The sequence below is a fragment of the Quercus suber genome, unplaced genomic scaffold (assembly GCF_002906115.3).
Source record: "Quercus suber isolate HL8 unplaced genomic scaffold, Cork oak 2.0 scaffold_94, whole genome shotgun sequence".
NCBI lineage: Eukaryota > Viridiplantae > Streptophyta > Magnoliopsida > Fagales > Fagaceae > Quercus > Quercus suber.
In genome coordinates this window covers 1,490,743-1,503,828 of record NW_027069559.1, presented here as the reverse complement: position 1 = coordinate 1,503,828, position 13,086 = coordinate 1,490,743, and the positions used below count along the sequence as shown (strand labels likewise).

At 34.6% G+C, this 13,086-nt stretch overlaps 1 protein-coding gene across 1 annotated transcript; it reads left to right on the top strand.

The window, feature by feature from the left end:
- The first annotated feature begins 5,936 nt into the window (after positions 1 to 5,936).
- On the top strand, positions 5,937 to 7,252 carry LOC112019335 (short chain aldehyde dehydrogenase 1). Its single transcript, XM_024051864.2, has 2 exons — positions 5,937 to 6,116; positions 6,251 to 7,252. The coding sequence occupies exons 1-2, from the start codon at positions 6,079 to 6,081 to the stop codon at positions 7,041 to 7,043; spliced, it is 831 nt and encodes a 276-aa protein (XP_023907632.1). The 5' UTR covers positions 5,937 to 6,078; the 3' UTR covers positions 7,044 to 7,252.
- Positions 7,253 to 13,086: the final 5,834 nt, after the last annotated feature.

Sequence of the window (13,086 nt, the reverse complement as noted above, 5' to 3'; positions counted from 1 at the left end):
CAAGTAAAGGAATCCCAGTACCTTACACTAACTTACAGTTGAACCCTTATCCCAATATCCAATTGGACTTGTTCTGTAGTAACAATTTCTCCACGACTCCCAAGTACGTGACTAACCAATGCGCGGATCCCAGTACGCGAATTCAATCACCAACTAGAGAAGGTTGTTGGCTGCAAAGTTCTTCAGTTCATCCCCATGATGAAGATCAAGAAGATGCTTGGTCACAAAACCCTATGGTACACATATACAACAACTTCTTCAAGAATGATGAACTAGGGCAAACTTTGTCTCTGGTCATAATTTGCTTGAACAGACTTTGCTCAATACTTATGCAACTTGTGAACACTTCGACAACCCTTAAAACAATCATTTTATATATCTAGGGTTAGGAGAGAAGAAGGCTCAAACACATAAACACGGATTCCAAGAAAATCAGATCTTAATTCTAAAATTCTTAAACCTTGATAGATAGGAGGTGTCGAGCAGGTGTCAAGCACACGGGTTGAACAGCTTCTTATATCTCGACACATGCTAGCTGTCGAGTTTTAATGAACTTGCACTTCTCAGCTTGTTTCTTAGACAGACTTGATGACTTTAACACTTAATCTTGAAACACAATTTCTTGAAGTAATAAAAACACCTAGATCTACCCAATTACAAGTAAAGTGCGTTTTGTCAAAAGATTAGCCAATTACATAAAAGAATGACATATGTTCTTAACAAGTGAACCACATATGTCCTAATAATCTCTCCTTTTAACAATCCGTAATAAAACCACAACAAACAAATGAACATATGAGAGAAGTCATAAATCACTCAACTCATAGTCACTTTTTACATACAATAAAATCTATTCTAACACAAACTCTTGAAAAATTTTGCAAGAAGAGAGTTTATGGCAAGTAGACTTTGACAACCTGTATTTCTGAAACACTTTAAGTAAAACTCATCAAGGTATCTTTGTATGAAACAAAAATAATAGATTGCATACAAGTATAAGAAGCACGTGCATAAAGAAAGAAAAGAAATAACACATGTAAAGGTAGGTGAAAAAAACATACATCAACACATAAAGAAGATAAATACAATATATGTGTAAAAATGGTCGCAAGACCCAATGTACAAGAACAATGTATCTAAAAAAGAAAGAAAAGAAAAGATACATAATATCCTCACTACATCCCTCATACCAACACTCCCCCTAACAAAATGGTCCTATACTAACTCTCTCCTTAAGAATGACTACTTTCATATCCCAAAACTACTTCCCCTTTTTGTCACGAGTGACAAAGGGTAAGAGTGTCAAGTAAACATCTCATCGGTAGAGTTAGCATCTCCATCATCATTATCAAAAGCATCATCGTCATCGCCATCATCATCATCATTCTCAGTGTATGGGTTGAGAGGAAGGTTTTGTTAGATGAGTTAGATTGTGAGATTCAAAGAAACTTTGAGCGTAGGGGTTGGCTTCCTTTGTTGGACATTTCACATCCCCCACCGGCTGCCTTGATTAGAGAGTTCTACTTAAACCTCTCAGTCCACTCCTATGATTCCAACACTCAAGTGAAGAGTTGGATACGGGGTGAAGAGTACACCATTACTTTTTCAGTAGTGGCTGATGCTCTTAGTGTGCCACTAGTCCAGCATGCTGTTTATCCTTACGATGAGTCTCCACCCCTTAATGATATTATGTCATTTATTACTAGTACTTCTATCCAGTGGGGTTCTAATCCTCAAATCTTCTCTCACGAGTTGACCGAGATTCATTATCTCTTTTTCTAGATTTCTTGCCATTCCATTTGGCCTATCTCTCATTTGCACACTATTCCTTTGGAGAGATGTGCATTTTTGTATGCCCTTGTCATAGATGCTCTTATGAGTTTTCCTCATCTTTTCATTCATTCTTTGATTAAGGTTCATAAAAGTAGTTCTACTACTCATGCTTTTTTCTTTCTTGTTTTCATTCATAGGATTTTGTTACATTTAAAATTAAAGCAGTTTCTGGCGTCTAAGCCCATTCATATCATAGCTCCTATAGGTCCCACCTTTCTCAGGTAGAGGGCTGCTTAGATGCGAGCTAGCTCTAAGCGCCCTAGAGTCGATTCTTCCTCTTCTGGTGCACCTCCTCCTCCTTCTTCTTCAGGTGATCCGGTTACTGATGCGTATGTCGATCTAACTGCTGCTGCTACTGCTCCTCCACCTTCTACTTCGGATGTTTCCAGCATTTGTCGTGATTTGGACACTATCATGACCGTTCAGGTGGCTCATGGTCAGCTGTTGGTAGACGTGCTTATCGAGCTTCAGGCTTTGAAAGCAGATTTGGCGAGTTTTAGTCGGTCACCTCCACCACCCCCTTTTGATGATGAGTGATTGCCCTTAGGCAATTCGTCACAAAAAGGGAGAGTACATATAGATAGGAGATTTTGTTGATAGGGGGAGATTTTTGTTGTTTTGGAGCTGTAGAGTTTTAGATTGTATCTAAGTGCTTCATCATATATTTATTTTTTTTGGCTCATGATGTATTTTGTTTTAGTTGAGTTGTCTATGATAGGGGGAGATACTATGATGTGTTGTTTCTTGTTTCACATTGAGCTACATTGATTATTGATTTATATTTATGAGGTTATTCATGATATATGTCTTGTAGTTTATGTTATGTGAAATCAAGAATTTATTTTGTTTTACTTGTATTTTCCACACATGCATATATGTGTTTGTTAAGTGTTATAGGAATATACAAATTGATTCAGTCGTGCTACTGTCTACACTTACAACTAATAGATAGTAGTTAGGTTGAATTTGTTGTGTTGGGCAATGTTTTTGTAATGGGTTGCATTTTGTAAACTTTGAGCACTTTGTTTGGTTTGTGTTTTGTCACGGATTGCCAAAGGGGGAGTTTGTTGGGTTCTAAGATTTTAGGTTTAAATGTATTAGAACTTCATTTAATGTTGACAAACTATGATCAAAACATTTAGTCTTGTTTTAGACTTGCTCAAAGTATGTTTAAAGTGTAAAGTTGGAATCAAGTGTAATGTAGGATTTACTATGTAAATCTGCCTGACTCAATCAATGAAGAATTAGACTCAATTAATTGAAGCTTGTGCAGATTGTTTTTCTATAGAAATTTCCAACTCAGCCCAAGTTTGTTTAATGTGTAAAGTTTTATGTTTTGCCTTAAGTATAAAAGGGAAAACCCTAGCCATAATTTTGAGGTTGCTCTTTATGCTGTGTGTGTGAATCCCTTATGAGATCTAAAGATGTTTGCCTTCACATACACTTAGAGTTTCCAATCTTAAGATTGATGTCGAGAGCTTGGTGATCAATTCAGTTGTAGGTTCAAGAGCTTAAAGATATACAAGCGTGAGTGCTTGTGCTTGTTAGGAATCCAAGAAAGAAGTAGTTCATGAACTCGGAGCTGTCACGTGGTCGTGATAGTAAGTTTCCTACTCAAGGTAGCAATAGGATGTTAGTGGTCTAAGTTGCTATTGTGTAAACTTCAATTCTTTCATAGTGGATTTGTTTTACCTTAAGGATAGCCAAGTTAAATCCTCACTAGGTTTTTTACCAATTTGGTTTTTCTGGGTTATCATATTATTATGTTCTTTATTTTTTGCTCTTTACAATGATATGATATATTTGAGTTAACCTAGATCTGATATTTTGACTAAGTAATCACTTGACTAATTAACTAGGTTAATCTGGTTATATTTTAAGGAGTCTAAAAACGTACATTTTGTTTTTACTATTTTGTTTATTTCAACAACAATATTTTCTAGAAAATAAGTCATTTTTTCAAAAAATATTTTCTATAAAACTATATCATTTTCCTATGCTTGTTAGAGTGGATTTTAGGGAGGATGGAAAAAAAAAAAAAAAAAAAAAAAAAAAAAAAAAAAAGAATAAGAGAGAGAGAGAGAATGAGAAGGGAAAACTTTTTGAAAAGTGTTTGGTTGGGAGGGGGATAGGGAAAAATGATGGTAGGCCCTGGGTATTTTCTTCCTAGGCCTACCAAAACTTTTTCTCCTTAAAATGGGGAGAAAACTGGGTGAGGGGGAATTCTGATGGGTGAGTGACAAAAATGCCCATGTGCAAGTTGCACATGAGTTTCAGTACATTACTTTTTTTTTTCTTTTTCTTTTTCCAATCCTAATTTTAATAAGTTTTTTTTTCTCATTCTTTTTTTTTTTTCTTTTGCTTTCCTAGACGTTGCCTTTTTCTCTTTTTATTTTTATTTTTTCCTTTTTTCTTTTGATTTCTTAGGGTCGTGGGCATGACAATGTTTGTTTTATTTTTCTTCTTCTTCTTTTTTTTTTTTTTTGTTTAGACATGATTTTTTTTTTCTAGACATTTTTTTTAATAAATTTGGGTGACTGTATTTTTTTTTTTTTTGGGTTGTTTGTCACTTTTCTGTTTTAATTAGGCATTAGTTTTTTAACAAGAATATATGAGTAAATTTATATAAACTCACTCTTTCTATCCCTTCACTTTTTCACTCCCAACCAAACAAAAAAGAGAGAAATTAAAATTTTTTCTATCCTCTTTCTTTTCCTAACTTCCCATTTTTAGCTTGCTATGAGAAAGAGTCTATTTCCAAAAAAAAATTGCTAGAAAACAATCTTTTAAAGTAAACCATACTTTTTCTGTTAACCAAAAATAGTTTTCCTTTATTTATTTATTATTATTTTTTTGAGGAAAATAATTGTATAGTCCCTGCTTCCTCTCACAGATGAATGGGTTCCACCCACTACGGGGCCCACCTCTCTGTGAGAGAGAGGGAGCATACTCCTGGAGTATGCAATAACAACTCTTTTATTTATGCGACCAACATTGAAAAATACGAAAACTATCTTTATATAATGTTTTCAATCAAAACAAACAAATCTCAAACAACAAAATCATTATCATCTTCTTCATTTTTATAGACAAAAAAGTAAATATTCACATTCCTTTTTTTTTTTTTTTTTTTTTTGGAGAAACTCACTTATGTGGTAGATATTACTTATTATTTTTTTTAAAGAAACTTTTTTCTTATTTTTCTTTGCTAGATTGTGACTTTGGAAATAGTTCAAAAAAAATTTATTATCATTTGAAAAGTACGGAAAGTGATACACATTATAATTCCAAAATTTGCATAATGCAGTATAGACTTTTTCTTATTTTATGAAAATGAAGTATGAAAATTGCACTAAAGTCACCCCTTATAAGGACCCTTATAATTAAGATTAAGATAATGAAACAACAAAAGTAAAATGACACCTTAACCCTCCAGTCACGGTACTTGCAGTACGATAAAGTTGTTGACAATACCCACCCATCGGCCATCACTCAACATCCACCCAATAAATCAACTTTGGAATAACTTTTCCAACACTTTATTCACAGTGAAAGCTACTGTTCACGCAGAGGAGGATATAACTTTCCACACATAATAATAGCGTGCACGTAAGTTTACATCCTCAACATTGATGGCTGCCTTGGAAGTCAAAAAGTAAAAGGGTTAAGTTTCTAGTAAACTCTCTTTCAAGACAGTTACATTTGTGTATGACTTATGTAGCCAAAACTAGTTGACAATACCCACCCATCGGCCATCACTCAACATCCACCCAATAAATCAACTTTGGAATAACTTTTCCAACACTTTATTCACAGTGAAAGCTACTGTTCACGCAGAGGAGGATATAACTTTCCACACATAATAATAGCGTGCACGTAAGTTTACATCCTCAACATTGATGGCTGCCTTGGAAGTCAAAAAGTAAAAGGGTTAAGTTTCTAGTAAACTCTCTTTCGAGACAGTTACATTTGTGTATGACTTATGTAGCCAAAACTAAGACTTTGCCTAATGGCTGCTACCTGCTAATTAGAATCTTAATACATAGCAAGAAATTTCATAGAAGTAAGGATTTTGTTGTTTTCTCCTTCCTGTTTACTTATTAATTTTTTTTTTTATAATTTGTTTAAGCTGCATATACTTGAACCTCTCCACTATAAAGTATCTACAAACAATAAAGGTGACATTCACAAACGTAACTCACATCTTCAGCTTGGCAGAGATCTCCCATAAATTTTAAGGAAAAGATGAGTGCTAATTCTTCAGCAACTCCCATCACCAAAAGGTATTATTGCAACAAACCTTTCACAAACTCTGTGTTCTCTAATTCACATTCTTTCTATCATTTATAATATATTAAAAACTAGCTAGGAGTTTAGACAAATGAATTTTAGTTTCCTTATTTCTTTGTCCTTGCAGATTAGAAGGTAAGGCAGCATTAATAACTGGTGGTGCAAGTGGCATAGGTGAAAGCACTGCAAGGCTTTTTGTTCGACATGGTGCAAAGGTCCTAATAGCAGATGTCCAAGACAAGCTTGGCCACTCAGTCTGCAAAGACATTGGCTCTGATTCCATCTCTTACATCCATTGTGATGTAACAAATGAATCTGATGTTGAAAAGGCCGTGGACATGGCTGTAACCAAGTATGGAAAGCTTGATATCATGTTCAACAACGCTGGCATTACAGGCAACATTGAATCGGGAATTTTAGAATCAGAAAATGAAAATTTCAAAAGGGTTTTGAATGTCAACGTTTTCGGTGCTTTCTTGGGTGCCAAGCATGCTGCTAGGGTTATGATTCCAACTAAAAAAGGAAGCATTCTCTTCACCTCAAGTATAGTTTCATTAATGGCCAGTAATACTTCACATGCATACAAGGCATCAAAGCATGCTGTGGTGGGAATGGCTAAGAACTTAAGCGTGGAGTTGGGACAGTATGGAATAAGAGTTAATTGTGTGTCTCCCTTTACAGTTGGAACTCCTATGGTAATAAAAGCTATGGGGATGGAGAAAAATAAGGTGGAGGAAGTGGTTTCATCGCGTGCAAACTTGAAGGGAGTAGTATTGGAACCTGAAGATATTGCAGAGGCAGCGTTGTATTTGGGGAGTGATGAGTCTAAGTATGTGAGTGGGATGAACCTGGTTGTTGATGGGGGCTATAGTCTTACCAATCCAAGTTTCTCAAACACTCTAAAAAGCCTTTTTTCTTGATTAGCATGTGTTGCAACTGAAGCCCCCATTTCTAAATTATATTGGTTCATTTTAGTGTTATCTTAAAGAATGATGTTAAAGTCAATAAAGCTTCTAATTTAGTGGCATTAGCATTGACTGTTCTCCTTTATAAAGAGAATCAGGACTAGAAAGGCCCTACATCATTGTTGTAACTCTTAAAAATAAAAGACTAATTAATATTTAAGATATTACATATCTTATAATTAGATTTATCAATTCTTAAATATAAATAAAATATAATTAAAAATTCATTTATGATATTATTGAGGTGATGTATATGATATGTCAATTGCTAAAATTTTTATAATAAAATTGAAAGTAATTTCAATTCATTCTTTATTTTAATTCAATATTGTGTCATTGTGTATATGCATGGCAAATTGGCACATATGCACTTTACATTTACATGTCAAAGCTTTTAGCTAGAAGGATTACATTTTTGTATTTGTGCACAAACTTTTGTGCGAACCATCAAGAACATAATAGAATGATGACAAATTAATGAGTGAAAGATAACTTTAGTCTTAATATGAAATCGATTGTATAAAGATAGTTTTCCGTGTTTTTTAGTGTTTGGTAGCATTAAAAAAAATGAGTCAAAGGAGAACTATCTTTGATTAATATAAAAAAGTATGGCTTATCTCAAAGGGAAACATTGTGTAAAGATTGTTTTCCACTATTTTTTTTTTTTTTTTAGAAAAGAACTCTATCTCACAGTAAGCTAAATAAGGAAAATTAAAATATTGTTTTTCAATTCATTTAAGGTTACTACCAAAAATAGGAAAATAAAATAATTTTATAAAAAAAAATTGAAAAATAACTCATTTTGTTGAAAACATTATTGCCAAAACAAACAGAGCGTAAGCTAAAAAGATAGTGATGCAAAGTTATGTATATAAGACTGTTAATCAAAAACAAACTTGATGAGCTCCATTCAGTTATTCATACTCCAAACTATTTGTTATCCACCTGCTCGTTGAGACTTACTGTATTTAGTCTGAAGATTTGAAATTGATTTTATACTCTTTATAATGACCTTAAATTTGTCTGATTAAGACAATAATTGTTCTGGCTGTTGGCAAAAAACTTTATCTAGATACCAAAATTAGTTGAAAGTAACGTGTCTCAAAGTCAAAGTTTGTCTGATTCGCTTGTGAATAAATTAATAAAATATCGTAGTAGGTTGATGTATTTGGGATTTTTCTTATTTCATAACCTATTGTGGTAAGTTCAGTGTATATGGATTTTTTTTTAACAATTGGTTTGTTAATTTTTTTTTGAACATCTATATGATCTATCTGGTTTTTCTTCTCTATCTTAACCCAATGGAGAACATTTGCGTAGCTGCCATCAATTCCTTTCCTTTTGCTTATCAAAGGCTATGAGAGCACAAGCACCGAATGCGCCTTTTATTAGTTTGGGTAAATTCCAGTCACTACTCTAAGATTTAGACTAATGCCAAACACATTCAGCTGATTCAAGACAATAGAAAAATAACCAAATAATTGGTCTTTAAACACAAACGGTAGTTTTTCAATTGCCCTCTACCTAAAATAAATTTATACCGTAGTTTTTCATTTCCAAAACTGCAGTTTTATAACATTTCTTGCTTTCCCTAGTGCCAATAAGTGCTCTACAAACAAAAAGAAATGTTAACTCAATTTCAGTCTTAGCAAAGAGACTCAAAATTTACTCATTAAAAAAAAAAAAAAAAAAAAAAATTGGACTAAGTGTTGGGTTAAAATGAATTGACCCCTTGTAAATTAATTAATTAGTCAAATTGCATGCAATGACGTGGTGGCACAAACAAATCACCAAATAACTAAATGCAGCAAAAAATAAATTAGACACAGGTGATTTGTTTACAAATGGGGAAAACCACAAGCAAAACCTCATCGGGTGAATTTAAGGTCACTATTCCCAAGAATCCACTATTATCAATCACAAGTGGTTACAAGTATAAGGAATCTTACCAAACTCTTTGGCCTATCCCAAAATATCAACTTACAGTTAAACCCATACCCCAATACCCAATTGGACTTATATTGTAACGGCAATCTCTCCGTTCAATGCACGAATCTCAGTACATGACTAACCAATAATGCACGGATCCCAGTACATGACTAACTCCACCAATTTGAAGAAGATTGTTAGCTACAAAGTTTTCAATTCATCAACAATGAAAATCAGGAAGCTCCTTGGTCAAAAAACCATTGGCGTAAAGACGCAGTAGCTTATTTAGAGAAAATGATGAACTAGAGGAATCTCTACTTTCGGTCACACAATGCATGTATTGTTCTTGAATCACTTTGTGACGGCCCTTAAAATGATCTTTATATATGTTTAGGGTTGTGAGAAAAGAAACTCTACACAAATACATAGGAATATGCATGTAATCAGATCTGGAAAATCTGATTTCGTAATTCTTAACAGATATAGCTTCTGTCGAGCTTCAACATTAAATCTCAATAGAAGTCTTTCTGTCGAGATTGCTGTTGAGTTTTAAAAAACAACACTTCATTCACTTGTTTCTTGGTCAGACTTACATGGCTTCAATACTTAACTTAAACACTTGTTTCTTGAAGTACTAAACACATCATAAATTTACCCAATTACAAGTAAAGTGCGTTTTGTTAAAAGATTAGCCAATTACATAATCCCTAACACTAAGCAAAGAGAGAGAGGGTTTCTGTGAAAGTTTTGAAGGAGAGGTACAAATTACTAGTTTTTTTCTATGATAGATACAAATTAGTTCTTGATATTACAATTTAGCTAAAATTTCTAGTGATTGAAGCCGTATTAATTACTTAAAAAGGAGCTAATTTAGTTTTTGTTGGTAATTCTAACATGTTCTAGTTTCTTTTGGCTATCCAAATATTGGTTGATTAGAGCACTGATCATTCATACTTTCTTATGAGAGGCCATCATGATTTTGTAATTCTCAATAGATACAGCTTGTGTCGAGTTTCAACATTAAATCTTGATAGAAGTCTTTTTGTCGAAATTGTTGTCGAGTTTTAAAGAACAACACTTCCTTCATTTGTTTCTTGGTCAGACTTGCATAGCTTCAATACTTAACTTGAACACCTATTTCTTGAAGTACTAAACTCATCCTAGATCTACCCAATTACAAGTAAAGTGCATTTTGTCAAAGGATTAGCCAATTACATAAATATGTCCCTAACAATCTCCCCCTTTGGTAATCCATGACAAAACCACAACAAATGAATCATGAGAGAAGTCTTAAATCAATAAACTCATAACCACTTGTTGAATTACAAAATAAATCTAACCCTAACATAAACTCTTGAAAATATTTGCAAGAAGAGAGTTCATGGCATGGAAGACTTTCACAACTTGTCTTTCTGAAACACTTAAACAAAAACTCATCAAGGCATCATGTGTGAAACAGAAATAAGGATTGCATACATAAAGAAACATGTGTATAAAGAAAGAAAAGAAAAAACACATGTAGAGGTAGATAAAGAAAAAAACATACATCATCATATATATGAAAATAAAGTACAATATATGTCAATAAATAGTCACAAGACCAGTGTACAAGAGGTTGTAACTAAAAAGAAAGAAAATAAAATACACTATATCCCTCAAAATCTACATACGCTCCCCCTATCAAAAATGTCCTATACTAACTCTCCCCCTTAGTACAAGACTACTCTCAAAACTAAAACTACTCCCCCTTTTTGTCACGAATGACAAAGGACAAGTCACTGAAAGGTCGTCATTATTGGAAGAGCTAACATCATCCTCATCAGCACCAGCATCATCATCCTCATTATCCGAGGCCTCTGGAGAAGGAAAGGGAGAAGGTGCAAATCCAGCCATGTGAGCCTGTCTATGGGCAATGCGACCAACTCGAGTGTTCATCTGACACATCTTATCTGCAAGATAGTCGAGATGAGCATCCATCCTCTGAAGCTGTGCCATGATAGCATCAAGAGTCATACCAGCTACTAAGGAAGAAGGAGCCGAGGTGGAAGGAGCCAAAGAAGAACGCGGAATAGCAGAAGCTACGGGATCATCCATCTCCACTCGTGGCCACTTCGATCGAAGTTGGGCCTTGCTCCACCGAACAAAACCCGCGTTGATGGTGCCCATGATGGTGAAAAGAAGAGAGAGAGGAATATGAACGGAGAAGTGCCAAAGGATCCGTGTGATAGTCGAAGGAAATATGAGCTTATCATGAGTAGCAGTATCCTGATACACATCTATGATAGATGTGATGAGGTGAGAGGGAAAGTCAATGGAAAGATCCTCCATCAAGGAAAGAAGAAAACAAGCATAAGGCTCAATGATGGAGTTATAATGAGACAAAGGAGTGAGAGTGAATGTCATCACTATGTTAAGAAATCTTAGGCCTTTGGCAAAGCCCAAGCATGGGGTGTTTAGCTTACCACCCATATAGAAGGAGTCTCACAAAAGTGAGAGATAAGCTCATCTCTGGCTGCAGTCCGTAGACGATCACAACCAGGGTAGTTAGGATGCGCTACCCTAAGAATGTGTAGTACCTCAGATATAAGATCCGGAGTAACTACAATACATGTACCTTAGAATGTGGTAACAAAACGAGGCACAGAGGTAACAATGTCGTGCATGTTGGAGTAAAACTCCTAAATAAACACGACCGAACACCTCTTGGGTTTCCCACAGAGGGACTCCCATCCCCAAGTCTGAATGACTTTAAGTAGAGCAGTGTTGGAGAAATCCAGCAGGATGACTTGACGTTCCAGATGAACACCACAGTCTTGAAAGTTCTCAGAAAAGTCCATCTTGGACTTCTCATCACGGAACTAGATATGAGATGGAATATGAGGATCAGAAAAAGATGACCCGGAACCACGAAAAGGGTTCCGAGCCTAATTGGATTTGCGCTATTTAGGTGCCATAACGTGGTCTATCCGAGAAAGAGAGAGAGAGAGAGAGAGAGAGAGAGAGAGAGAGAGAGAGAGTAAAACACTATTGACACCTCATTTTGCAACCCGCATTTAACCTCACCTGGAGGGTAAAAGGATAATTTTGCCTTAAAAATATGCATTTTGATTTTGGTCATAAGATTCTTGATCTCATTTCACCAAAATGATCTTGATGTTGTAACGATCAAATCGACTAGTCATAAGCCCTAATCAGACCGCCAGATTAAAAGTTATTATCAAATCAAGTTTTAATGGCTGAGATGCACTATCACAAATTGAGTCTAACTATATGTGATTATGAATAATTGATTTCAATTGGTTATAAGTATAATCAATTTGAGATCAATAATGTATCATAATTTGATTAGTTAGGACTACATTTTATTGTAGGGTTGCATATACCTAATTAATTAGATAGTTAAACATTAATTATTCAATAAGTAATTTGTTCAATTATCTTTTAATTAGAGTAAATTTGGAACTAATTAGGTCTGAAATAGGAGTGATTGGAGCCTATTAATATTAATTTGAAACAAATTTGGGACCTATTAATGCTAATTGTGCCGAAATTGTTTTCTAACAAATGACCTCTGCTCACTATTTTATTGATATCTCTTAGAATATTTTGAATCTGTAAATGAGATTAATTTTCCCAGAAACTAGACATCTGGGGATTCAATTTGAGCACAAGAACAAGACAATTCCAATCAGAATTGAGTAAAATATGATTTTTTGAAGTTGGCTTTATAGACTGTTATAGTAGTTACAGGAAAACCGAATTTTGCTTACACCTCACTCCCACCAATCTCTACATTTAATCCACCATATTTTCACAAAGGCTAAAATGAGGTCTAGGTTCATGTTTCTTTGTCAACCTTTATTAAATGGTCTTCCAATCATTACTATTAAACCCCCCCTCTTCTCCATTCCAAAACACACAAAAACCCCCCCTCTCTTCTCCTCTCTTGAGTTCTAGTAAAGTAGAGTAGTCTTGTCATATCTTGTTCTTCTTGAGACTCAAGGTATTGAATGAGACTCACTCTCCCTCTCCTAGTTCTTCTTTTCCTCCACCCTTAAGACCTCCACCA